Source organism: Apteryx mantelli, chromosome 12, assembly GCF_036417845.1.
Source record: "Apteryx mantelli isolate bAptMan1 chromosome 12, bAptMan1.hap1, whole genome shotgun sequence".
Lineage (NCBI taxonomy): Eukaryota > Metazoa > Chordata > Aves > Apterygiformes > Apterygidae > Apteryx > Apteryx mantelli.
In genome coordinates this window covers 6,034,821-6,061,622 of record NC_089989.1, presented here as the reverse complement: position 1 = coordinate 6,061,622, position 26,802 = coordinate 6,034,821, and the positions used below count along the sequence as shown (strand labels likewise).

At 40.5% G+C, this 26,802-nt stretch overlaps 2 protein-coding genes and 1 long non-coding RNA gene across 5 annotated transcripts in view; 1 reads left to right on the top strand and 2 right to left on the bottom strand.

The window, feature by feature from the left end:
* DCP1A (decapping mRNA 1A) overlaps window positions 1-2,450 on the bottom strand; it is a 39,228-nt gene extending 36,778 nt beyond the window's left edge. For both annotated transcript variants that reach the window (XM_013947538.2, XM_067303776.1), the window contains exons 1-2: window positions 2,252-2,450; window positions 993-1,033 (exon numbers count right to left, since the gene is read on the bottom strand). In XM_013947538.2, the coding sequence (XP_013802992.1) occupies window positions 993-1,033; window positions 2,252-2,386 (176 nt within the window). In that variant the 5' untranslated portion in view covers window positions 2,387-2,450. The remainder of the gene's footprint in view (window positions 1-992; window positions 1,034-2,251) is intronic.
* CHDH (choline dehydrogenase) overlaps window positions 1-26,802 on the bottom strand; it is a 463,978-nt gene that overhangs the window by 185,827 nt on the left and 251,349 nt on the right. The gene's annotated exons all lie outside the window — the stretch shown is intronic.
* Window positions 2,573-8,192, top strand: LOC106488635 (uncharacterized). The gene is made up of 2 exons (XR_001293259.2): window positions 2,573-7,510; window positions 8,096-8,192. It is a non-coding gene; the product is annotated as an uncharacterized lncRNA (long non-coding RNA).

The window sequence follows — 26,802 nt, the reverse complement described above, 5'->3', positions numbered from 1 at the left end:
ATAACTAGCTAGTGTTAATATTTCTATAACATGTCCACATTTACTGAATGACCAACAATAAAGCCTGTCAAGAGCTTCTAAGGAGGGCGCAAACAGTCCTTAACATCAAGGGTTAGTCTTGTAATGCTGCTAACAGAACTTGCTTGAAATAATCAGGTAGTCAGAAGGAAGTTCTTTGTTCAGTTTTTTATTTAGTTTTGTTGGTTTTTGTATACTAAGCATTTACAAGATTGGAGCCAAAGCAAAGTTAATAGGAACAGATTACTTGCATCACTTCACAGCACCAGGATAAAATACTTGTAACCCTGGCCTGTGGCGGTCTGTTTCAGGATGGGTTGATTAATTCTGCATTATTCATATTTCTTACATTCAGAGTGATATTTCATTGTGAGATTTCCGATTTGCCTGTTATTTAAAAAGCGAAAATCCATGATTGGGCTTGCCTGTTGGTTCTGGTTAAAATAATCTTCCCTCTTTCTTTTTACATCTCATATAATTGGGCACTTCTTTCACAGTTTTGATGATGACATTAAGTAATCCCCCAAACCATACACTGACAGATCTCTGGCTTTTAAGTGACATCGTCTGTATCAAAACTGGTCAGGAAGCGGCAAAAGTTAAGCCAGGACAGATTACGGAAACAATACAGACAAATTAAATAAATTATGGATTTTAGGAGACAAAAGAAGAGTCATCATTTGAGACACTCAATACATTAACAAATGCCACAGTATTAACAAAATAAGCTCAATAAGTTAACTTTTTCTATGGATATACATACAACATTTATCAAGTCCTATGATTTTTCAGCAGCACTTTTATGTGCTTTTAATGGAGTTAACCACCTATGTGCAGAATATATTCTTTTCAAATGGGCATACAAACATTAATAGCTGGACAAATAAGTCATTGTAAACTGGATGCAATAAATCCAATATGAAAGTTACACATTAAGCTAACTAACATTTGTTTTCTTCTAAAAAAAAGCTTACCTTTTGTACACAAATAAGGTACCTTCTATGTCCGTCTTCTCCTACAAAAGACAGGAATTTTACTTAAGAGATATGCTTGTTCACACAAATATGTAGCTTTTGTGCAATATTTTAATTACAGAGATCAATTATAATAGTCTTATCTTTCCACAATGAAACTTGACAACATTGGAATAAAAATCCAGTCTTTTGGTTTTAGAAGATATTTATTTGTTTCTTAGCAAGATTAGAAAATTAAACCTATCTCCTAGAAGATTTTGTTCATGCTATCAACTTGCTAATATGATATGAAGTACTCTGCAACTCTCCTATGCTGAGCTGTCAGAATTGAACATCTTCCTCCTGATTCCTGATTTTAAACATGGACTAGAGTCCATTAGTCTACAAAGAGGTTGTCTTTCATAATTGTTATTTAAATGATTATGACAGCGTAGACAACAACGATATAACTAAGTACCACTGTTTTGTGAAACTAAGTAGTACTGTTTTGTCTCATACTTTGAAAGTCAAACAAAAGCAGCTGTTCCTATCAGTAAGTGGCTTGTGACACATATGTACAGGAAGCTGCGCACAGCTCCAGTGCAGTCCAAAAGTTAAGTTCCACATATTTCAAGTTTTTATAGTTTGGGGATGAAACAGTAGTGGTCAGAGGTCCTGAGCAAGGCACAGGCTAGCTGTGCCCTGAACCTAAGGTCAGACCTTTAAGAACAGGTCCGACCTAGGTTCTTACCTTCATATATATTCTTTTTAGTGTAACACAGACAACTACACTTAAAGCAAAGAGCAAACAGGCCGCAGACAAAAACTGCGTTTTAACGCAAGAGCGAACACTAACATTTCCTCAAGTCCTATTCATCCCGGACTAAGGCTCTGAACTACCTGTTAAGAGCAACAAGAAAAAATTACACTAAAAAAACAAAACAAAAACCACACTGGCAACCCGGCAACGGCGACCACGAGCGAGGAAACCCGAAGCAGCGCGAGAGCCTCCGCGCCGAGCGCGCCCCCGTCACGCCCGGGGCCGCGGCCGCCCTCGGGGCCGGCGGGGCAGCGCCAGGAGCTCGAAGCCCCCGGGAGAGGCGGCCCCTCCCGCCGCCCAGGGCGGAGGGGGAGGCGGAGGCGCCGTCCCCGGCCGAGGCCGCCGGAGCGACCCTCCCCCCGCCCCGAGCCCCCAACGGCCGCGGCCGGCCGGGCCGGGCCGGGCCGGGCCGCCCTCCCGCTGCCGCCCTCCGCCGGCGCGGCCGCTGCCCCTCACTTACCCACTCGTTGGCCTTGGGGCTGAAGCTGTAGAGCGCTACCTGGCCGGTCACGTCGGCGATGCTGGTGATGTAGGGGTCGTGCTGCTTTAAGGCCGCCAGGCTGATCTCCTGCCCCGCTCTGCTCAGCGACTCCATCTTGGATCCCGGCAGCAACCGCGGGGGCGGGCAAGAAACGGCGGCGCGGCGTCCCCGGCGCGCCCGTCCCCGCCGCCGGCCGCAACGCCGGCCCCGCGCCTGCCGTTCCGTTCCGTACCGTGCCGCGCCGTGCCGCGCCGCCCGGCGCCTGCCGCCACGGGCCGGGCCGGGCCGGGCCGGGCCGGAGCGAGGCCTCCGCCCCCGCCGCCTCCTTCACCCAGAAATAAGCTTAGTGTCCCCAGTGAGCGCGACCGTCGGGCTTTACTGGGTGCAGCCGTGATGGAATTGCTGTTTATGGAGGGGTACGCGCTGGTCCGACCTGACTGCCGTTAAGCTGAGCGGTCTGGGCTAAAAAGGGAAATGCTTTCCACGTTCGAGGGTTAAAATTCAGCCAACGCTGAGCGGTTCGCAGGAGGCGTCTCGTAGCTTGCCCGTCCGCCGGCACGCGGGCTGTGAGCAGAGGCCTCCACTCCGGCGCAGCAGCTCCGCTCGGCTCACGCAGTGCCATGGCTGAGGCGCCCCAGCCCCGTGCAGGGACCCAGCGTTCCTCCTCACTCGATGGGTGCCGACCACCGCCCCGGCACAGCTGCGCCCTGGCTGAGGCGCCCCAGCCCCACATGGGGACCCAGCGCTCCTCCTCGCCCGACGGGTGCCGACCGCCGCCCTGTCACGGCTGTGCCCGTCACGGAGGGTCTGCCCTCGGGCCTGTGGCGCTGTGCTTCCATTGACCACCTCTGCCGTGCCGCTTCGCCACCTCGGGGCCTGCCACGAGGAGAAACCGCCTTTTCCTTTCCAGGGAGCGGGTTAAGCCAAAGGTGTCTGCCGTGCACCCGCTGAAAGCGATCGGTATTTTGGTCGTGGCTGTTTCTTCACGAGCGTTAGTAGCACCAAGGCGTCAAGTGGGCCGCAGGCAAGGGCGGGCGGTGCTGTGAGCGGGGGCCAGGAGGCGCGAGCTCCCGGTGCTGCGGGGCCGTGTCGTCTGCTCCCTCCCGCTCCCGCTGGCCACGCGACCGAGAAGCGGGCGGCGGGAGGCTGCTCCTGCCGGATGGACGCCGGCTGTGGCCAGTGCTGAGGGGCAGCACAGCCTGTGGCCAGGGTGGCGGTGGACGTGCGCAGAGCTGCGGGGTCTGCCCCAGGGGCTCCCCACGCTCTCACAGGTATTCACCGCTACCTAGTATCCAAATGCTTCACAGTCAGCAGCGGGACTTGGAATTTCCAATATTTTTAAAGAATTTTGGAATTAAATTCTTTTTTTTTCTCGGGTATAGCACACAAAGCAACTGTCGTATGTGGTACAAATTGTGCGCAAGTAACGCTGGAACAATGACAAGGTAACATGCTGCGCTCTCAGCTTTGGTCCTGCTTTTTTTTTTTTTTTTTAATCGTTAGTGAGATTTTAGCAGCAGGAAAGTATAAAATATACACCTAGGACCAAGACATGAATGACATCCAAAATAATATCACGGAGATTTTAACTTAGTGGCATTTTGTGCAATCTGCCAGGAAAAAAACAGGATTGTAAATTTCTGCACAAAACCATCTATGTGGCAAGACAGTTTCTTTCTGACCCGTCTGGGAGTGCAAGGAAGTTCCTCTAAGATCTCTATACCAGGTCATGTTCTTCTTCACTGTTGGCGGACACACTCCTGATTTTTAATACAGTTAGCTTTTCAGTTTAGACTTCTCCCACAATGACAGACACGTAATGCAAAAGCATAAGCAATGATCCAGCAGGTGTGTAGCTCCATAAAACGTCTTCCTCATGAACAATGGACAGACCAAGTTCCAGTATAATACCAATTTTTTATCATAAAAGTAAAGCTTCTTGGAATGAACATTATTTCTTTTGATGTTAAATAGTTTTAATTTAAAGTAAGAAGACATTTTTTAGAAAAAAAAAAGTAATTTGGACACAAAAATTCCCATGTACCTCATTCCAGTAACTCACAGCTGAATCCCAAGACCTAAGCATCAGTAAAAAAAAATCATAAAAATCATACGATATGTCTTAGAGAGTTCTACGAAACTTCCATCCCCTTCTAATGATTTTACTGCAGGAGGGCATGATCTGTTCCATAAAATTTGGGTTTTCACTGGTTCTGTTAGTAAAGTATATAAAACTGTTCCCATCAAAGAGCAAACAGTAACAGTTAGTATGTCAAAAATACCTTGATTTAAAACAGCTGATTACTATTCAGTAACACTCTAACTTGGGAAAAGATAGTACATGGAAGTTAAAATTTGAAAACCTTTTAAAAAGAGGGTGTTCAACATTCTAAGGGCTTGATTTTAAATGGCATCTTCAACACCTGCACCAAACTGCTCCTTCCTTTTGAGTCAAACTCAAGCAAGACTACTCTAAAGCAAAGATATCTTTCAAAGTAAGAAACTTCTTGACAAAGGACTGCTTTCTGCTGTGCCAGACCTTCTCAAGTGTGAAAATTTCTTGGCTGCATCTTGAATTAAAAGTGCAACATGAGGAGCATTGATAACAAAAACAAGTGGTGGTTTCCGGTTATGGATTGTTTTCCTCCTTCATCTGCTAATTCCAATTCTGCATTTTAGTGAATTTATTCTCTCTGCCTTTCTTCACTGTTGTTGCCTTAGAATGAAATATTTTATATCAGAAATGAGTCGTATGGCCTGCCATCTGCTTCCTCAACCTTGAAGAACACCAAAGTATATCGTAAAACTCAAACTTTGACCTCAGTGTAAACTGAAATGATAGTTATATCCATTTAGGCTTGTTCTGCAACTATTATATTTTGCAAACATCTTTGTCCTTCTTTGGAGTTATTCAGCAATTAGTGCTGGGGAAATGTTTGTCTATCACTCCCTATTTCTGATTCTTGCGCTAAACCAGACCGAAGTGGGATGATGTAGCTAATGCCCTTTTGATGTTTTCTCTGTGAGTGGGACAGATTCCATTTGTGTTTCAACAAGTGAAGAGAACATTATGTTCTGTATTTCAGTTATTCAGCTGAGGTTTTACAGGACAGGACATGCTGATTTATACCCTAAGTACTGTTATCTCTTTGATACAAATAAACGTTAAAATAGGTTAAATAATAAGACCCTTTTTTTACCCCTTCAGTTGCTTGTGACAGCATGGCTGGGTCTTTCCATTGCTGTCTGCTCTGCCCTTTGGAGTTGTGCAAACTCTTTGTTTTTCACACAGCAGATTATTTAAATATTCCTACAGTTGTCTGGAGCATAGTCACTCCTTTCAGACTTCACAGAGGAAAAGTCTTCTTCAGTCTGCAGTCCCCTTAGTTTTCCCCTGTCAGCTGAATATCATCAGGAAAGAAAATATTGCTACTGTTAAGATGATGGAGAAGGGCAGTAGGTGTTCCTAGTCAAAGCATTTTCTGTTATTACTAAGAGGAGAAGTAGAGTCCAGTGGATTTGAGCATTCACACAGGTCTGAGTGACTCATGCAGCCAGTATTCTATCCATCTTTGCTGTTTTCCACTTGAAACTATTGTCAGAAGTTTCTGGTATCATAAGATATTCTGCAAATGACACACTTTTATTGGTTTGCTTACTGATGTTTTCCTTGAATTGCAATAGCTTGGTGTACTTATTAGCAATTTCATTGGTATTCATACCTTACATTTCAATGTTAATGGCTCTGATTCTACAGGCTCCATTTATTTGGGTTTAGTCCTAACTAGGGCAAATTGCCCCGATGATGACCTTCTTAACCAATAACTTAGTGGTCTTTTATTTTGTATTTTAATTCCCTGAGCAAGCCTGCAGATGCTTAATCTGCCCTTTTTATGGGGGATGCCAATTTCTCTGCTATTGAAAAGTGGTTAAAACAACAAGCGAGGATGCTAGAATTTTTCTAGGGTTGCCATTTTGTTTGAAAAATCATTTTATTTCACAGGAAGCATTACCTGAGCATTTTTATTTGCTTGTTATTTATTACAGTTGTATTCAGTTGTATTCTTTGCTTTACTGTGAATGTGCATTCCATCTTTTCCATTGGTGAGGCTGACATTTCCTGATACTCAGTCTTCCTTTCTATGTACAAATAATTCTTCATGTGATGAGTCTCTAACCTGATAGAGAATTACTGAAAACTGCTAGAGTTTGAGATATGGACCCATCACTTTGTAGATGAGATTTGTAAAAATCTTGTCTTTTGAGGATTAGCACAGAAATGGGCTTTTATGCATACTCAACAACAGTTTATACCATAATTATGTACATAAAGAAAAATTACCTTTCCTGGCACTTACTCTGCTCTTTACTCTGGGAGGGCTGAGTGAATCACAAGCCTTTTGTAGATCTTCAGACTTGCAGTACGCTCATTCTGCACTGATGCTGCATCTGCACAGACCTTATTGCAAATTCATGGTCACAGATACCTATTTTCAGTGAAAAATCTTTTCCCACCTTTAGAGAAAAGTTTTCTAAATTGTTACATAGTACAGTGCTATACGATGGCAACATTTTTTCTTCTTACCTGAGATTTTTTAAATTTGGATACTCTGTGGTATCTGTTGGTCACCACTCAATTTCCTTTTATCCTTCTTCCCTTGGTTACTCAACTAAACTTGTTAAATCACTTGCTGATTGTCATTAGAATAATGTATCTCCAGATATGCAACTGATATCATTTCCTTGGACTTTTAGTAACTAATTCCATGATAAATTTGTCCATTCATAATGTCCTGCTTGGGTGATACACTTAACAAGAATTGTAGACAAACTGAGGAGACTTCAGAAGAAAGCTAGAAGAATGGCAAAAGACTTGGAAAACGTGCCTTGTAAGAGAAAGCAAAAGAAATTATTAAGTTGCTTAGTCAAAAGAAACAGAAAATTAAAAGAGAACATGACTGTATTTTGATGTGTAAGAGGTTGTTACAGAAATTGGTTCTTCTCCACAGCTGCTGGCAAAAGGACAAGATGAAATTAGGTTTATGCGCAGCAAAAAAAAAAAAAAGGCTGAATTCCTAACAATTCTGATCAGTAGGAATAGTTAAGCAATATAACAAACTACCAAAGGATGTTATGGCATTTCCTTCACTTTTGTCTTTTAAGATCAGATTATACAGCATTTGTCAGGATGGTCTTCAAATACTTGATCTTACCTCTGTACAGAGGATTTCAGTTAAGGTAATTATTCCATTTTGCTATTGTATCAGTTCTCTCCCACCCTTCACAGGAGATTACTACCCCTTCATTTGTGCCAAGTCAATTGTTCAAGTCAGATCTTGGAAATAAGCTAGCCAGGTATTTCTACAGTTCTTCACACTGAAAGTGACAGTTTCTGGCCTGGGTTTTGTCTAAAGAACTGGGTTCTTTGGGGGACTACATCTGCAAATACTCTATGGATAGATAGAGAACAGTGCTAATTAAAAAATTAAAATCCATGGGATTGGTTGGCATGTAAAGCTACTCCTTTTTTTGGAAGATTGTTGCTCTGAAGCGACAACGTAAAGGAAAGTTCTGGGACTGCATACCTACCCAGCTGTAGGTATGGGCTTTTTACTATTTCTGTGCTCTACCTAAAATAGAGATAATGTGTAACCATTTTTTAAAGTATCTGAGTTCCCCAGAGAAAGATCCTGCAATACTGAAATCTGAATTTAGCTACAAATTACTTCGGGCTCATTTTTTTCATGTAATAGTTGTAGCCATGATTCTGTAGCAGGAATGGATGAATTTTTCTTTCTTTCTTTCCTTTTTTTCCCTGTGCAGTTGGCAAAATCTTGTGGAATTGATGTGGAGCAGGAAGCATTAAAAACAGCTACAAATTATTGAAATCATGTAATTTAATAAAGTACAAGTAAAATGACATGAAGAACATTTAGTCATCTATGTGTTCACTGCCATTTCGCACACGAGTATTACCAACAGTTACGGTCCTGCTAACAGATGCCAAATAACCATTAAGCGGAGAAAAGGCAATAAACTACATTTACAATTCAATAAAACTAAAAGCGTGAAAATAGTCGATTTCATGTCTACAATAAAGCTGTTCCCACAACAACAGCGCAAGAGGTTGAAATAGGTCACAGGCAGCCCTCCTTACATTGCTTAAGAACGTTAGAAGGATTAATCATTTATGGATTATCTCCTGGAAACAATGATCTGGTGCAGACAGGTAATCCAATCTCCTCTATCTTTCTAACCTGGTTTGCCGTTTCACTGGGGATTGGGAAAGGGTGGCAATTTTTCTAGGAAGACACTGTCTTTCTGCCAGCTTGAAACATGTAAATTGCTGGAATTTGCATGAAAACTATGACAGCTCTTCTTTGAGGAAGGTGAGTAATGAAATTAGACAGGTAAAACTAACTTTTTCATCTAGAGCATAGACGTTTGGTTCAGAAATTTTATCATTTTCACCTTTAGTTATAATCTGTCATTGAATGGAGTAAAGAGAGAATTTTATCATTGACACAAACCAGATCTAGAGAGAAAACGTTATTCCTGGGTCTCTGCATTTTGCATAAACATCTAGTAACATGTTCTTTCTGACTAAATTTGTCCAAAAATTTAAATATATTTTATTTTTGAATACAAACCTTTCAGCGATCACAGCCTCTGTAAGTACATTAGAAGTAGATATACAGTTTTGCTTTTATTGATTTTTATACTTAATCTAATATATAGGACTATTAACTTACATCTTTAGCCAGTTTTGTTGTATTTTATCCAACAGCAGATACAAGATCTGATGCCGATTATATTAGAACTATACTAATTTCATTAATGAAAGTGAGCTCTATTGCAAATCTCCATTGTGGCAACTTAGCAAGTGGACAAAAATAATGCAGAAGCAAATGTGCATCATCAGGGATTCTCTATTGCCCATTTCATTTGACATGTAGTTTCTGTTTTGTTGGTGTAATGACATTAGGAAAAACAATATGCAATTACTATCACAAGTGCTCAGAGTAGCCTGTCCTCCTAAGTTTTCTTATATTACATATTAAAAAATTGATGATGAGATTAGCAAGGTTCTCCTTTGTATAGAATTGAGAAATGTCAGGAATAATTGTGCATCAGTAGTAGATGCTTTAAGCCTCGAAAAAGCTATTTTGGTAGAAAAATGTCAGTTTTTTAACTCTGCCAATTTTTAATTATGGAGTTATCTATCTTAAATATACCGTGTTAGCTTAATGGCATTATTGTGCACTTATATTTTTGTTTTCTTGTAAACATCCTTTTGTATTCTTTAAGGTTCCTGAGCTACTTTGAAATATATCTATGTATCTGGCCCTTTAAAAACTGAGACCATCATGTAAGTCTCAAATATGTGGGCTTACATGCTTCTTAATCTCAGAAGTGCTTGCTGTAAAATGGAAAGTCAGAAGTTCCTTTTCAATATTTTTAGCTGGCGCTCTTACAAACTATGCACATATCAGAGCTATCAGCTTCAAAATAGGCTAGATAGTTTTTTATTACCCCAAATGCATTTTTCAGCAGGCTTTTCTTGATGGGTACAGTCCTAATAAAGAAGATGGAACACAATTTTGAGAGTAAATAGCTTTTAGAGCTTTTCAGACATGACTGGGAAAAAATATGATATAAAACAGCCTTGTGATTTTTGTTGGTTTTGATGCTACTTAGCTTGTCCAGCATCAGAGGCATAGGAAGGGGAATCAGTAAACCTACGTTCAGGTCAGAGCACTGTCGTTTTGTGTTATTAAATCACTTCAGCTCTCTGTACTTTAGTTTTTGCAGACATAACATGAGTATAATGGCCTAACTCATGATTATAAATTGGATTGAAATACTTTGTTTAAGAGTAATATAAACAGTAAGTATTATGAAGATATTTCACTCTTCCAGGGAAGGGCTGGTGGATTGCTGGTCTGTCACAAGACCTTTTGAAGGTGAAGGCAGCAGCAGCTGCGCTGACTGCTGTAATCCTAATGTTGCCGCCCTGACCAAGGAGCAGTTTCAGAAACGCCACCTTGCTCTGGCAAGGCGGGTTTCCTCGGCCCCTCACTGCGCTCCCTGTGCTTACCTGTGTACCGGGATTGGGCTGCTAACGAAAAGATACACGGGCAGCCATACACCTAAGGCACAGGATCAATTAATTCTTCGTGTAAGCACATGTAACCCCGCCTGTTTGCTCTGTCAGCATTCCTGCAGGATGTATAAAGTCCGAGAGTATTCAGTGACATAACCACGTGAATTCAATGTCCCGCCGTGTGATAAATTCTGCCCCCAACAGTTGCAGGCAAGAATACATACGTTCCAGAAGTGTACTCCTGCTTTGAACTAGGCGGCTAAGGTAGAGCCCCTGTGCAGTTCTGTGTCACAGCTCCCAGGTTTGGGGTGGGATGGGCTGCCTCGGAGAGGTAAGGACGGAGGGCTGAGTAAAGTGGCAAGGAGCCCTCATTCTGGCAAAAGGGGAAGCTCCGCACATTTTCCTCAAGACTGAAATTACTTCATGACCAAGTAAACAAACTAGATGAGATCCTAACCTCTTATCTGGCTTCTTTTCACCAGTTAAGAGAGTCAGCTATGGCTGGTGGAGGACTCCTTTGCCACAGGCACTTAGACGAGAGCCATAAAGCTGTCTTCTGAAGATCCTCTGGGGAGCCCTGTGGTTAAGGTGTGCTAGGAATGGCACAGGAAGGGCATTTCAGGGGGAGGGAATTAGCACACAGCACTGTGAAAATCTGCAACCAAACTGTAGCACATGCAGTAGCCTAAGAAGCTGTTGTAGTTCTGGCAGGCTTGAGGCTGAGATGGAAGTGTGATGGCAGCTTTTTATTTTGGGACCTCATGACCCTTGACTCTGATGTTGGAAAATAAGTGATTAGATTGTAGTGAATTACTTAAGGACAAAAACAGTAACATCTTCATTGATTAATTTCAGATTGATTGTGTGCAGTTATGTCTGCAAAGCAAAATGGTAGTCAACCAGTAAAATACTTTCTACAAAATTCTGTGTGCAGGTTTACAAAGTTTTCAATTTGCAAATGAATGTAACTTTAGTGATTAACCTACAAAATTAGGTTGCTTACTTTGGCATGTTTTCAAAAGAAAAAGAAATAGCTAATATGTTGTTTTTTCAAACCATCCACTGCTTTCATACAGTAATTCTTCCCCTGCGGTATTCCCCCCCCCCCCCCCCCCCCCGTTTGACTTTTACTATGTGGAATCAGTCTACTGAAATGATACATCCAAAGAGCTTGTACAGTGTGATATATTTTGTCAGGTGAGTGGTTGATGAGCTAATAAGCATCTCTCCAATAGATTGTAATAATCGCAGGTAATTAGTTAAAAACCTCCTGAGTACCAGTTTACATGGCAGGCTTTAATGGGGTCTTTCAAAATGCTCATGGTCAATAGGTGACTATCTCTTATTTTCAAAATGCTTGCCTCTTCAGAAGTCTACATTAATTGTGTGATTTCCAAAACAATCGTATTTAATAGACATTGAGAGCTGGAGTGTAAATAGTGCCCATATGTAGAAATAGCCAGAAGGCCAAATCTTGTCTCTCTCTCATTCTGGGATGATGCCTTCCAGAGCTGGGCAGCCCAGCCGAGCTCTGCAGTCCTCGAGACCTGAACTTCGGGCTCACATAACTGCCCAGCTCCTCCTCTGCCCATGAATGAAGTCTGGGCTGTGACAGCTGGCATGGTGATGGGGAGCTCAAACTTATTGTGTTTGCCTTTCCCATGTCCCTTTGTGCGTATGTATCTGCTGTTGGTCAGGCAGAGGTGGGGCATTCTGGGGAGGCCTCATACCTGCATTACAAAACAGACCTGCCAACCAAGAGAAACCAAGAAAAGAGAAATATTTTTGCCTGGTTTTGGAATGAAAAGAATTCTGAGCAGCTCTTTTTGTCACTGTGTCCTTTATGAGGGTTTTCTCTTGGGGGTGAGCTGAATGAGGAGCGGGAGCTGTTGGTACACCTGCAGTATGTGGAGGGGAAGCGTGGGGCAAGCCTGGCTGGGGAACAGGTTGCTCTCTTTCTGGCTGTTTGTTTTAATCCTCAGTAGGAAGAGTGTCTGCACAAGAGCAGCAGCGAACCCAGGCTGAAGAAAGGTCTTAGCAGGCAAAGACAGTAGTGTTTTTACAATGTAGGGAGAAATATAAAGGCATATGTATTGGTGTGGGAAGGGTCCTGTTTGACTTTGATCATTTCCTGTGCATGTATTTTTGGTAAGCTCCTCCTCGTATAGTCTGTTTTGGTTGTTTTTGTGAATTCAGTCATAAATTCTAGCTGTAATGGGAGCTGGCCAGGTAGGCTGTGTAAACAGTCAAGATTTAGCACTTCAGGGCCACTGAGTGACTCATAAGCTCTGGCTGTTGTGACATGAGAGCTTTGCAGTCTACTGGTTTACAAGCAGCCATGGGGAACGCTTAAGTTAAAAGAGCAGTAACCTGTTATTCTTGCTTCTTTAGAAAATCTTCAAAATATTACTATATAATATTGGTTTTATACATTTATTTTACTTCAGATATTCCTTTTATACAGCCTAACCTACTTCATGATGTTTGTTTATTGGCCACACTTCTGTACAGTGCTCTCCATGGCTTAGTAGCACTGTGCCGACTGTTGAAATGTTTGAAGGGCAATAACTGTTTGTTTGGTTTTGAACAGTGAGAGGCCTATTAGTTAAATCCACTGCAAGTGAAAGCTAGCTACCAAAACCACCAACTTTACCAGGTGGGCTTGGCTGCCAGTAGACAGGCATTGAGTGAAACACTTCAATAAAGAGAAAAATAAATGTAAAATATTTAAGGTGTCTGTACAAACATAATTTTTGTATTACCATCATGTCTACAGAGCAGACAGAATTAGAAAGGCTTATTAAACTTACTCTACTCCCCCATTAACTCTTCATAACCTTAACAAAAGGCACAGAGCGAGATAAAAAAGTGGTCTATAGTCTGTCTCTTTAAGAGGATTTTCATTTGCATTTTTACTCAAAATCTAATTATTGTTCGCAAAAAAATATGCTGGTCTATGGGCTATTTGCAAACTATTCACTGAGATTATTATTTAAGATATCTGTTAACTGTAATTTTTGATTACCTAAGCAATATCGTAGTGGTTCTTGAAAGGCTCCCAAAGGTATCAAGAGTTCTCCAGAGGATATGCTAATGAGGTATATAATGAGATATCAGAAGGAATTGATTATTTCAATTTATATATGAAAAGGTTATTTTTCATACTTTGCTTACCTGTTTTTCATTTAAAAAATCTAATACTGGAAAATATTTACCCTGCAAAATTATCAGAAGAGAGTATCTTGCTTATATATATCTGCCCAAAGGAATACTGTAGCAGCAGGATGTATATATACGTATCTGTTATAATCAGCAAAATGGTAATAGAGGAAAAAGGCAACTAAAATGCAGAAATCAGGCAGATCTGTTAGTTCATGGATTTTTGAGGCTTCTGTGCCTCTTTTGGGCTCAGTTTTCTTTCATCTTTGAAATGGAATTGCCTTTTTTGCACTTCCACCAAGCTGATGGGAGAAATTTTGTATAATCTCCACAGTTTATTTTTCTATCGGGAAATTTTGCAGGCATATATGTGGCAGTTAGGCGCTTCACTGACATACATGTTCAGGGGGAGCTGATAGCAGCCTTGCTCTGTATCTGAGTGAGGCAGACAGACCTCAGCGGTGAGCTGTTGCGGATTGTTGGCTGGGCTGACCCTTTCAGCAAGTCCACAGTCCCCATGATTACAGTCACCCCTGTGAACAGTCACTGGTAACACCAGTGCTGTTTTAGGGAGTATCTAAAATTGTTCTCTGGCTAGTCAATAGTTGGGGTCTGTAGCTATTGAAAAGGCTCTTTTTGTGACCTTCGACTTGCATCCAATCCCTATTTCATTCCTAACCTTTGGCTGGTAGCTTGGTTTCTGACTCAGGCTCTTGACCTTTGGCTTTCAGCCTGCTGGTGTCTGGGTGCCTGATGGGCTTTTCCTGGGCTTGGATTCTGGTTTCAGGTATTAGCTCTGTTTATTGCAGCTGGACACATAAATCTTATTTGTGCTTTTGGAATTTTCCCCTTAGGTCACTAACTGTACTTCTTACATTTCTTTTTCAACCTTTATATAAATGAGTCAAGATCCTTCTGTAATCAGAACAGCTCTGTGTTGCTCATTTCTAAAAATTTCTCCAACAGGTTCTTAAACTGAGGATGTACAGCTGTTCAGACACTCTTCTAGGAATAACTGATTGATACTCAACATGGATTGTCACTTGGTTGTACTTGCACCCATCTCCTGGCCTCCCTGCAAGCTGGTGGGTGCCCGTCAGCAGCGCCTAAGTTCCAGATGGCCATGGGAAGTTTGCTTTATGGCTAGAAGGGCCAAAAAACAAAATGTGTGCAAGCCCAATAAATCTCAGCATCGCCTTTTCTGGAAATCTGTTGTTGAAACACCAATCTGTAAATTGGCTTAAATGATCAAATGTGTCAGAATGAAAAACTCTGCATAAATTAAAAATGAAACCAATTAATTCCCTCCTAAGATATTTGATATAAAGTGACAGCAAAATAATACTTAAGAAAAATAAAAACAAAACCTGAAATCTCTGTAGTATTTCCAATAAAAGCACCAAAATATTCTAAGAGTTTTGAAGGTCAAATTACAAGCTCCATATTCACAGTCGTGACTACATGCTCACATGAATTTGTTTCCTTGGCTTTACTGGGAGTGTTCGGGTGAGTAACTATTCCCGCAGAGTGAATAAAGGCATTTGCAATCTGGTCCCAGCTGGAAACTTATTTTCTGAAGCCTGCTCACTCCCGTCATAAAGTACAGATCCTTTATTTTATCTTGTTTTGTATTTACTTCAAATGATGTGAGATCTTTGGATTGACTGTTACTACAGTCCAAAGCCCTTTCTACTGAAAGAGACCTACATTTCAGAGCTCTTAATTCTTTCTGGATACATATTTAGAATAGATTTCTTTTTGTTTTTTTGCCTGGGAGGAGAAAGATAATTATTGCCTGCCTGGAAATCAGTTAATTAGCAGTCTTCTCACCAGTGGATGCCTGGCTAAATTCATTCCTTTGCTGGGTAGTTTATTAAATAACTACAAGACCATTCAGACAGCCCAAGTAGTATTTTATAGCAAAGCACTAATGACTCAGTATATTTAATGGGAAAAAGGGATATAAGGAAATAAAGGGCATATATTTTCAATTGTTTACCAACCTTTCTGTCACACCTTCTCTTGGATCACAGAGCTCAGTGAATTAGATCCAGTTGTTCCTCAAGTGAGGATGTGGCTTAATTTTGGAGGAGCAAGACTATCCTTTTCTTCCCCAGTCACTGCAGCGGTGGCCTGCTCAGGAATGCAGCATAACGTTTCAAACAGGAATCACGGACAAAGCCCTAGCAGGGCTGCTAAGGCAGCAAGAATCAGCACCATGAGTGCCGATGTTTGCGTAGCAGCTTGAGGCGTTCGGGAAATGTAGAGCCGAAATGCATGATAAAGCTGTCACTTGGCTCCTCTGTCACATGCTGCCCGAGTGGCTGCGCGTTAACCATGCTCCCTGGCCTGGGGAGAGGGCTGAGGTTTGCCCAGAGCACCGGGCAGCCCTCGAGCAGATAATACAAGCTCTCTGGGGAGCGTATGAAGATAATGACAGGAAGGTGAGGTTAAATCACGTACATGTGCTGCACTGAATGCTTTGAGCAAAGGAGGCTTTATTCTGTGCTGGGACCAGCTGGACTTAGTGATTTTTTCTCCATTTCTGGGGGAGAATTCAGTAAATAGGGTCTGGAATCAATATCTCATTTTGTCGGTTCAAGTCACAGAACCCCACTCTCCCTCTTCCTCACCCCTGTCATTATTATTATATTTTTTTTAAGAATGCAGTGTTTTATAAACAGAAAATCTACTGGTAAGTGCAAGGAGGTGTGTGTTAAGGCAGCGCTTTGAAATTTTTCAGCTCTTTATCCCTTTTACTGAGACTTCCCAGGAGTCCAAAAGCCCAAGTTTGGGCATTTGAAAAGAGAGACTAGGTGCCATAATCATTCTTCTCAGGGATACAAAAAATGCACAGGCTGTCTGTTACTTATCAAATGATTTGCTATGTACAGATATAATATACTGCTGTGTAAATTTTGAAAATGGAAGGACAGTAGTTTCAATGGTTAGGTCTAATCCTGTTCTAGGAGCACCAGTCCTTGCAGCATATCTAAGGTGATCTTACTGCACAAAAGGTATACAAAGGTATCTCTTGGCCTTAATTAGTAATACCAATGGTCAGGTTTAATATTGGAATTTATTACCAGGGGAGGAAACACACTCCAGTATTTCAGGTACTCCTTTCCAATACAGGGTTCCTATGAACCTGAACAGTTACATGTTATGCATTATTCTATATGGCATTGTAGTCCATCTGTTGCAGCCTTCCTGCAGGGAAAACAAGGATTAACTCCTTATCTAAGTATGCTGAATGATTTCATGGGCTGCAGAAGATTAATTTGAAGAGAGCCACTTTTGCATATTCATATGTAAACAAACAAAAAAAAAAGGCAACTATAGTTTAAGTATATATGACCATACTTCACAGTATGATCATATAAAAAATAAAAAAACCCTAGTCTGTTTGTTAAAATAATTTACATTTTAGTATTATTTAGAACTTTTCTGTCACATTTTGAACCTGTGTGAGATCATGGAGGTTTGCTTTTAATGAAGTGTATATGGCACAAAGAAAGAAACTATAGTTTTAGATATTCGCATGCAATAGGCAGAGAGCTAAATAATAGGTTTTGATGTTTGTTAGTTCTTCCTTGAGTAAACACCTGCCCATTCTTGAGCAGCATTTGTGGGACGGCAGTTTTGCTGCTTGTTTCATCCTAACATTTTAGAACATCAAAACAGTAAAGGGAACAGAAAAGAAATTTTTGCAAAATGAAGGCAGCTACCTCCCACCAGGACCAAAATCAATTAAAGAACACGGCTGAAACATTGCATTGTCCTTTCGTTAGAGAGTACAAACCATGAGTGTGGTCAGCACCAGAGCAGGTCGCCTTTGGGCTCTGGGGGGATTGAGAGTGACTCTGCTCAGAACATTTTTCAGATGAGCAGTAGAACAGAGCCAGAGTCAAACAGGTAAAGGAGAAGTAGGACCTCATGGTCTTCTCAATCTTTTAAAGCTTCTTTTTTTTCTCTTAGAGGAGTAGTTAAGTTTTCTGCAGCAGAAGGGGTTAGTGATGATCCTTTAAAACAAAGATGATGCCTTTTTTCTTAAAAAAAATCTCTCCTTACTGAGATGTTATTAAAGGCTGTTTAGGATTTTCCTGTTTTAATTAAACCAGTTAAATGGAATTAGATAAAGAATTACACTGAATTCAGAAACCTTTCAATGGTGGTGTCAGTTTGTGCTTTATCTCTTGATAAAAAGGATTGCTGCCAGAGTGGTTACTATTGCAGCACTTGTGTCTCACATACAGCTGGAACTGCTGTCTTTTGTTTTTGCAGAACTAGCTGGAGATTTATTTAATCTCAGTTTGTTTACACTGACTTGATGTACACTTTGAAGTGTTTTAGCAGCATATATGAAGCTCATTATTTTCAGAGAAGCAGTTTCCATGGATTCCTTATATTTGATGTCCCATAAGACTTGTGTCTTGCATTGTGGACTCTTTAAGGCAGTTGTATTTCTGGTATTTTAGAAAGCGCACCTATAACTTGTGAAATAAAGTCATCAAAGCTGTCATTGTCCACTGCGCTCAGGCTTTGGCTTTTCCTTTCTATTACTCCTTATTCATTAATAATGACATGCTGACTATTCTTCTCATTGACTTTTCCTGATGCACAGACACTCTGTCTGTATGACAAAGACCTGCCAAAGCGTAGAGATTTGGGTTTTTATTCTCCAGTGAACTGATTCTCTTCAAAGTCATCCTGCTCCTGCCCTCATATCTAATTTTTTGTAACAAGATCTTTCTATGTGGCAGAGAGAATGGAGAGGGATCAAAGGTGCCTTTAAATCAGTTTGTTTCCCAATTGATGGACCAGCCTTAAGATTGTTTTGGTTTAGTATGTGCTAGAGGGTTGGATGTGAGAGGATTCACCGCTGCGCAACCTCCACTGTGCTGCACGCTGTGGAAGGCAGGCAGTGCACTGGCCGTTGGTAATGGCAAAGGTTAAATTGCCTTTAAAGTCCTCCAAGTAAATCCTAGCAAAGGGCTGTTCTGGCGGCTGGTTTTCATTACAATTCCTATCTACTTCATGGGTCTTACACTTAAATGCTAAAATCTAATGGGCTCCAGGAGGTAATTAGTATAAGTTTGTGTTGGAAAAAAAGTTGCAATTCTAATGTGAAAAATTTCATTTTTAACTCATCCATTCGTAGGCAGCTATTTGTACTTCACCCTGGATCAGGTGAACCTCCTGTGCTCTGTCACCGTCTGTACGGGAGCAGGTGTAGTGGCTCTCCTCCTGCAGTCTGCATGAAGTTCCCCCCTTGCTCTCCTCTTGTCATAACACCTGTCTACGTGGGCTTAGACAGGAACTAAATAGTGGATGAAGCATCCAACCTCTCACCATGAGGTCATTTTGCCACTGTTGCACATCTCCGTAGCCAGCAGGCTTTCCATAAGAGTTTGGATGCGTTGCTGGACAAGCTGAAACGCCTTACAAATGCAAGAGTTCCCAGCTTGCAGGTCTGTGGGAGAGCGGACTCTCTGGCGTCTGCCCCGCTCGCACCCCTTTTTCCCTTCTGCACTGATTTATAACTGCACGGACAGCAGGGGAGTTCCCGCAGTGTTGCCAGCCTCGGCACAGATACCTGCACAGCGTTGTGGACCTTGCCCAGACTTCGTACTTGAATATATTAATATATTAGCATCTTCTATACACTCAGAATCCAAGTAAAAAATCTGGGGTTTGGGCTTGGTGTATAAGGCAAGGCTGGGCAGCAGGTGCTGAATACCGTGACTCAAGTTTCTGACTGTAACCGGTATGTCTATAACGCTTGAAAGTACCTATGGGAGAAAAGGTGATGTGGAAGTTATGTCTGGGATGAAAGCAAGCTTTAGGTGTTTTTAACAGTTCATGAGGAAGAAACTTATAAAAACAAAGTATTTGTTAATTTCTTTACAAGAGTGATGCTGTGATTCCCTTTTCTATTAATATAAAATATTGACTTTAAAAAGTGTTCTGAACATTAGCTTTAAAACATCTTTAAACTTCATAGTCTATGTATTTGGTATAAGCATTAACTTAGGAGCAATTGTTTCTAGTCTTTTTTTTCCTCCCTCTCTTTATATGAATCACAGACCCAGGATGTATTATTTATAAAGTGTGTGCAAGCAGACATATTCCTAAAATTCAGGGCAGCTTCACGTAGTTCTTTTTATTTTACTGTTTCTTTGAAAGCTGATAAAATTCAAATTTTCCAATGAGCTGTATATGAAAGAATGTTTACTGTTGGAAAATACCTAAATGAAAATATCTTCTAGTAATATGGCAGAAGAACCTGTTATGGAAAACATTCAACATTTTAAATAAAAATAATAAAAAATTAAAATAGAATAAATAAAAAATAAAATAAAAATAAAATTGAATCCTATTTTTCAACATTTCCATTTTTTGAAAATTTTTAACTTTAGTCTGACTGTTGGATGTGCAGACTATAAAGTTCTGATATTACTGTAATAAATATTTCAACAAGGCCTTGTTGATATTTCCAGATTAAAATAGAGTGGAATCTACATTTTATTGACTATTTTGAGGTTTCAATATTTTGTACCCACTTGGGATGAAAATAAATTTTGATATGCTTAAATTTCCCAAAGGATGGAAAATTTGTTACTCTAAGTAAAAGAGTTTTTTCTATAGAGCTCTCTAAGGTAGGATCCATATCCTTATTACACCAAGCAGCTTGCTTCCTATGGCTGTCTTGGCTATTAAAGCATGAGAGCTGTCAGATGAGAAAAAATGTGTAGCACATACGTATTGAATATCACTAACACATTGTTTAAAATCAAATGAAGTTAAGGCCAAAAAATCATGTTTCTTCTCAGCTTGAAACGAAATCAAACCAACATTAATTTACCTTCTGAGACAGCATTAACTTCAGAAAATAATTGCTTTTCCAGGATTTTTATCAGTGGAAAGCACTTGGTCTCCAAATACATTGTACAGAACTGTTCTCACAGTTCCAGAAAATTATTTAAAGAAAAAAGAAGTTGCATCAAGATTTTTAGTCTCACAGAGGTCCATGAGAGTTGGATTAGGTCCTTAGATCCTGCTACGTAAACATTTCTGTAACATTTTTAGAATGTTTTGGGCTGTTACTACACAACTTTGCAGTGCTTTTCATATCTTGATGTTTTAACAGCTACACTGAAGAGTTTATGATTCATTTTCTACTTGGTTCATCCTCTTCCCTTGTTAACACATACACTGGTCTTTAAAAGTATCACTCTTTCCTTTCTGAACTCATTGAAATACATGAAACAGCTGCCCGAGGTCTGACAAAATATTGCTGAGCCTCAGTGATCCTTAAGCCGTACAAGGAGATAAGACAACCTTTGTATTTTATCTTGTAGCTACTTCCTGTTTACCTGTGGGTAAGAAAAAATTTTTGCAACCCACTTTCTGTGCTTCTCATGTCTATTGAGTGGAAAAATATGGCCTTCCATCTGGATGCTGCCTTGAAGACTTCCAGCTTCCAACCTATTTTCTCTTTTCCTTACTCTTTTCTAAGTTAGAGTTATCCTTGTGTAAAGAGTCAGTGTAAAGTCTAAAGTCCTTCCCAAAGAAAGCTTAACTCCAATTAAAAAACTTGCTTAAATGTTAGCTGGGTCTTTAGTGACACAGAAAGGTTGTGCTAGACTTCTTTGCAGAAAACGGCTGGAGCCAGAGGACTAGGAAACATTCGTTGCTTTTGACTGAGGGAGCTGTGCGTTCAGGTATAAGATTAAGACAATGCTCAGGATTCTGGGTCCCATTATATGGAAACGAGGACCTCAATTTTAAAAATACCAGACTCTTCTCCCATTAATTCTATATACTGCACCAACCATTTAATTAATTTTTCCAAAACCATATCTCATTGCTAATGGGATAGTATTAAACAAAGGGAGCAAATTTATCAAAAAAGACTAAACAATAGATGCTTTGAATCAGATCTGTTAAAGGATCACACACTGACAAAAGCAAAATGTAGTCCCTCATTCACTGTTCATTCATTCTACTTTCCTGTACCATCTGTTACACTAGCACAGTAACACACTAAATCTTTATAACTCAAAAGTATCAGTATTTTTCACAAAGGAAGCAGACTGAGAGTGCCTGAAAATGTGATGTGCGTCTCATGCAAACAGCATGCCCTTCCCTAACAACACAGGCAAGGAGGGAATGGAGTTCCACTCATTTGCCATTGGTTTCAGCCTTTAATCAAAAGAGTAATTTTCTCTTCTCTGTGATGAATGCCGCAAAATTATATAGGTGCATCAACATGCATACATGTAATATAAGCTTATGACAGAACTGTAGTTCATTAGCAACAGTATTGTTAACTACTACAGTGAAAATAATTCCTCAACTACCAAATTAAACTGACATTGTGTGAATGTGTGTTTGTTTTAATATTGCCTCTAATTCCCTGTTTCCTACAATCATCAGAATTCTCAGGTGATGAACAGAATATAATTTTTCCTTGATCAGCAGTTGCACTGTTTTAAGAATGATGCATTAGAACACTTGAACGTATATTAAGAAGGATACAGAGCTGCCGTTCTTCAAGAACTGCTGAAAGAATATCACACTCCAAATCTGCACACATCAGGGAAGTAAAATTTCTTTTGAAGACAAAGAAGCCGCTACCCTAACACAGTCAACAGGATTAGGTGATCTAAACAATCGTTAGCTTAAGATCTTTGCTATAACTAATACTGAGCAGGGCAACTAAGCACCTTATTTTACTTATTGGAATTCTTCAAATCCTCATAAAATTTAGCTAAAGATAATAATAGTAATCATATATTGCATAGTACTGTTCTTCTCTAAATGCTTTTTAAAGATAAGAATAATCATCTCTGATGTTGTAATGAAATTAAATGGCTTGTGCTAAGTCCCACAGCACCTAACAAAGCTAGGGAGTAAATAATGCATCTACTGCACCACATCTCTGTAACATTAACTGCATCTCTGCCATTCTTACAGTTCTCTATAAAAGAAATCAAACCTGTTAAAAACTTTTAAAAATATTATTAAAAATAATAACTAATACTGTAAGTCTACACATACTTTAACCTAGCAATAGCTAGCTCTGTTACTGCAAGAAGTGATCCTAAGTCTCTTTGACCTTGGCCATTCATATTACCACATAGTGAAGCTGATCCAGGAGATGATTTAGAAAAAGAGAATTACGCAGGTTGGAAGGGACCCCAAGAGGTCTCCCAGTCCAACCTCCTGCTCAAAGCAAGTGTCAACACTGATTTCACGCCAGGTTGCCTCAGTTTTAATCTAGCTCCATTCCTTACTCTGGGCCAGCATGCATGCATATGGGTACCAGTAGACAGACGATGAAGGAGCAAAGGAAGGAGGCAAATGAGATCATTTCTTTCAATAGCAGTACCAGTTCATGCTTACAGTACAATGTAAGGCTTATTATTGCTGTATAAGAGATATTTTGTGGCTCAGTACTGCTTTCTTGTTGTATTTGGACATTTGTTGGAGCAATATTCTCAACTCTGAAAGGAGGAAGGGAGAAAGATACTCTACATTGCTTGAAAGAAATCTGATATTGTCATGGCACTTCCACTTCCAAAACCAGTTCAAGCAGATATATTTTCACACATTCCTTAAATGAAGTCTGATACCAACTGTTCAGATGTAATATTTGTTTGTGTGTGATCTGTCTTCTCTTTCTAGGTTATTGATTTCCATTGTACTGTAACATAAATTCAACCTAGATTACTACATTAATACTTAGCCTTCTGCATCTGTTAAGCCATTCACAGTAGTTTCATAACAATATATCTCATTGGGCTTTCAGTGCAATTCTCTATCACACCATCCTCATGAGCAAAGGGATAGTTCTTCCAGCTTAACTTCTGCAACTTCTGGCATCATGCTTTGTAAGATACTGTTTGTTCTTGACATGTGAAGGTATCTTTGGATGCTGTCCTTGAAGCCTTTGCTTTTCTTTTCAGTATGTCTGTCTGTGCTTTAAGTTTTATGCTCTGCCAAATTTTAGCCTGGAGTGACAGCAGACAAATGAGCATTATAATGAAAGTGCTGACAAACCCTTAGCTCTGATGACGTGAATGGTGCAGCTATCATTTTTGTTTGCTGTGTTCTGTACTTTAAATCTTTAATGCTATTTTCTCCTTTTATCCTGCATTGAGCAGTGGGATTACTCAAGTGGTTTATGGCTTAGAAGTTGTGCAGTTAAGTTGTTCAGTGGGGTGGAAGGACTCCTCTCTAGGGGTTCCCTTCTCCATTTAGAGGTGTGGAAAAGTTTAAGGGCTGTGGAGGAAAAATGCTGTTAGTGAGAGGTTGCATACGGCATTGCCATTCCAGCACTGCCATCAGCTTTGCCCCCTGTGACCAGTCACTCTAATGACACCTTGTTTTATATACCTCTGACTGAGGTAAGGTCAGTATCCCCCAAGGTGGGAGAAACAGGGCATTTTGTTTTGTAATGGGGAAGAGAGTGAAACATTAACAGTGAGAAAATTTAGCTCATAGATAAAGAAATACTCACTGATGATGTAGAGGCAGGATATCTGCATCCCTGCGTGTATGGATGCTGTCCAATACATTTCTGACATTACCACAGCACAGATAATGTATGGACTAGATATGAATCAGTACTGAAATGCCCACTCTCTGTCTGCATGTACCTGACATCACAGCAATGAAAATAATGATCCTGTGGAGTTTTTCATTGACTTCAGTGAAAGCAGGAACAAGTTTTAGAGAGGTCTTTTGGATCAGGTCTCTAGCTTTTCTAAAATGGCATATGTCCCTTCATCTTGAGTATGTCCTGCCAGTTTATACTAGACAAAGGTTTGCCCCCTAAGAAGGTACCTGTACAATGTCTGCCCCCTTCCAGTTGGGTGCAATTACTACATGTGTGTGGCTCTTGCTGTACCATGTGACTAGGTAATGCTTAGAAAGAGGTGGACTATAATCCCCTTAGCTCCACAATACATTTTCTCACGGTGATTGAGATGAACACTGTACTAATTTGAACAAAATAAATATTATGCATATATTAAAAAAAAAGATAAAACAAGATGAAAGTGCAGAGGAATGTTAGCAACCTGGAGAAACAGGCTGACACGAACCTCATGAAGCTCAACAAAGGCATGTGCAAGTCCTGGGCTAGCATAACTCCAGGCTGGGAGTCAACTGGTTAGAAAGCAGCTTTGCAGAAAATGACCCAGGGATCCTGCTAGACAGCAAGTTGAACATAAGTAGCAATGTGCCCTTGAGGTGAAAGAAGCCAACTGCATACTGGGCTTTATTAGGAAGCCTGGAGCCAGCAGACTGATAAAAGTAATTGCTCCCTTTTATTCAACACTTGTGAGACTGTATCTGGAGTACTGAGTCTGGTTTTGGGCTCCTCAGTCCAAGACAGACGTTGATATAGTGGAGACAGTCCAGCAGAGACCCACCAGGATGGTCAGGAGAGTGGAGCACAGATGTACCAGGAGAGGCTAAGACCAGACCTTAGCAGTCCAGAGCAGAGAGGGCTCAGGGGGATCTCACTGCTATCTACAACTACCTAAGGGAGGGCGTAGCAAAGGTGGTGCCATAACTTTCTCAGAGGTGAACAATGAAAGGGCAAGAGGCAACAGACACAAATTGCAATAAGGGAAATTCTGATTAGACATTAGGTAAAAGTAGTTTTCTAGGAAGGTAATCAAACATTGGAACAGGTTCTCCATAGGGAAAATGAAACCCTCATCCTTGGATGTGGAGATGACTTGTCTGTGTAAGACCCTGAGCAACCTGCTCTAAGCTGGTCCTGCTCTGAGTGGGAGATTGGACCAGATGACCTTCAGAGGTCCTTTCTAACCTACATCATTCTATGATTCTAATCTATTAAAAAAAATTAACAGTGAAGTCATTGTTCTCTCTGCTGTGAATCTGATTAAACTACCAAACCAATGGGTGCTTAGATCTGTCTAGAGAAGGATTAATAGTTCTGGCTGCATCAGTAATATTGAAAGAAGACCCTGAAAGTGTGTTATACCACCAGCAGATGAGCTCATTGTTGTCAACAAAACTAGGTGACAAACTGTGATTTGGTTCAGAATCTCTTGTGCTTCTCCATCACCGAGATCTGCATTTTGCTCATTCTTTATTATGAGCATCAAATCAAAATGCGTGAGCCTCAAGAATTCACCTGCTTTGTCTGAAATCACACTTTTCCTTTGCCTCATTGTATGGAAATTATGTTGATTCACAGAGATCACTGTGCATCATCCCTGCCTTTGCTCTAGTTCTTCTCATCTGCTTTATGCATACAACAGCATTATATCCCAAGCCCAGCATCCACTTCTCAGGTTCCTTGGGGTATGATATGAAAAGGTCCTGGAACTGTGTTGCACAGATGTGGCTGCCACAGCGAACACTGTTGCCAAGCTTCTTTCCGTAAGAAACAGCAAAATTCTTCAGATGATTATTCTCTCTCTATAAGGTCTCCTTTGTCTTTTAAGATTTCACTACCTAAGAAGGCAGACAGGTAGGCTGTCTATACAATTCAGTGTAACACATGGTTTCTTAAGCTGACAGCTAGCACCAGTTCTTCATTACTAGGTATTCTTTTCAGGGGCAATGCTGATAAGAGTGAGAACAGCAGCAGTGGGGGTGATATCATGCTTCTCTGAGTCAGGTTTGATTAAACAAGGTAAAAAATCATCAGAGAAAGCGTCTGAGGATCAGAATTGAAGAACAGGTGGTAAAAGCCTCTGGATTACATCCGACTCTTTAGCTAAAACTGTCCTATATTTCTGGGGCAGGGATCTTCACTGACAATATTTTGCTGGTCATAAAGCATAAGAGCACAAGCAAATTTATGGGAGAAGATCCAAGTAACCTAGTTACTTTATTTTGCTTTACTGTAATTATACTACAGATGAAGGAAAGTCAGAACTTTTGGAGCTTTATTCTTACCTCATATCTGTAATTGAGGCAAAATTTGCTTCACCTCTCAGTGCCTCACTTCACCTACATATAAAATGGAGATACTTGACTTATATTGAAAAGTAGGATTGAAAGCTTAATCCATTCATCTTTGTAAAATATTTTGAAATATTAGAGAAAGACATGTGAATCCAAAGGTTTGCTGGCTAGGAGCCTTCTGTGCTGGGTTACAATGGTAATAAAATCCAGATACAGTTTTTGTGGATGTTTTTCTGAACGCTTGTTTTGCAGTGTGATATAAATAGTTCATAAAGGAACACTGGCACAAAATGCAGTTATACCGCACCTCCAT